At 37.0% G+C, this 1,227-nt stretch overlaps 1 protein-coding gene across 2 annotated transcripts in view; it reads right to left on the bottom strand.

Moving 5' to 3' along the window:
• Nucleotides 1–844, bottom strand: part of LOC106879252 (protein pitchfork) — a 14,369-nt gene extending 13,525 nt beyond the window's left edge. The window contains exon 1 of one of the 2 annotated variants that reach the window (XM_014928744.2): nucleotides 511–844. In XM_014928744.2, the coding sequence (XP_014784230.1) occupies nucleotides 511–559 (49 nt within the window). In that variant the 5' untranslated portion in view covers nucleotides 560–844. The remainder of the gene's footprint in view (nucleotides 1–510) is intronic. The other variant, XM_014928743.2, reaches the window with a different exon arrangement.
• Between the last annotated feature and the right edge of the window lie 383 nt (nucleotides 845–1,227).

Below are 1,227 nucleotides of genomic sequence, written 5' to 3'. Positions count from 1 at the left end.
CTGTCAGTCCCCTCCTCCCACAGCCGGTGTTGGTGTGTTTAGTTCCCCTAAAGAGACCGATAGAATAAGTACTAGGCTTAAAAAGAATAAGTCCTGGGGTAGATTTCTTCGACAAAAACCCTTTAAAGCAATGCTCCAGCATGGCCGCAGTCAAAGGGCTGAAACAAGTAAAAGAGTATGTATGTATGTATGTACGAATGTGTTGCATGTGTGATTGTTTATGTATATGTATGATGCAAGTCAGTATGCATGTATGTATACTATTGTTTAGGAATTGTATTTTAATGTGGTTTTGTACTATTCATATATCATATACATACGTGTTATGTATGTAATTAGATTTGTATATTTCTTGAACCATAAGATCCTAATCATGTTTGTCTTTTATTTTTAATTGAACTCACATGACGACACGCAAAATATATTAATTCCCTTGACAAAAACCAGGCCACCCTGACTAAAATAGTGTGAGTTACTAATATTATAGAAATAAAATACTTGTTTTGTTACCTGTTGGTAAGAATGCACTAAGGCTTACTTGCAAGCCACCTGGATCCATATTTTTCAATCCGCAGAGTGAATTCAAGTCTCCGTTGCTATGGCGAGGTAAATATCAACAGACGGCGGTGAGTGTAGAAAATAGAAAATGAGAGAGAAGGATAAAAACAAAGTGTTGCATTGACAAGTAAATAAGAATAAGAGGGAAAACAGAGAGGAAGACAGAATAAAGGTGTACACTATAACTGGTGGAGAAAGTAAAAGAGTAAGAAGCGAAAAGAAAAACAGAATTGTACTGGAAGGAAAGAAAAAGCAAAAGACGAGAAGGAGAGAGATGTCATATAATTGAAGTGGAAAGGAAGAAAAATAGAAAAGGGAAAGAGAGGGAGAGAAAGAACAAAATGATAGTAGAAATAAGCGGGAAAAACAAGAGAGAGGGATAGAGAGAAAGAGAGAGAGAGAGAGAGAGAGGCCTGGTAAAGTGGTGGAAAAGATCCGCGAGAAAGAGAAAAGCGCGAAGAAATAAGAAACAAGTAAAAAAAAATCTAAAGCATCAACGATGCGTACTGCCTTAATTGTTCGAAACGCCGGTGTTTTAATGGTGGCAGCTGATGAAGGAGATGTTTCTATGTGGCTTGCTTGTTTGTTGTACCTTGTTTATCATTTTGTCCATGTTCTTTTGCCACGTCATGTACCCAGTTATGTATCTATATGTACATGTGGATGAAG

The sequence above is a fragment of the Octopus bimaculoides genome, chromosome 13 (genome assembly GCF_001194135.2).
Source record: "Octopus bimaculoides isolate UCB-OBI-ISO-001 chromosome 13, ASM119413v2, whole genome shotgun sequence".
NCBI lineage: Eukaryota > Metazoa > Mollusca > Cephalopoda > Octopoda > Octopodidae > Octopus > Octopus bimaculoides.
The sequence above is the reverse complement of the archived record's forward strand: the minus strand, read 5'-3'. Positions and strand labels throughout refer to the sequence as shown.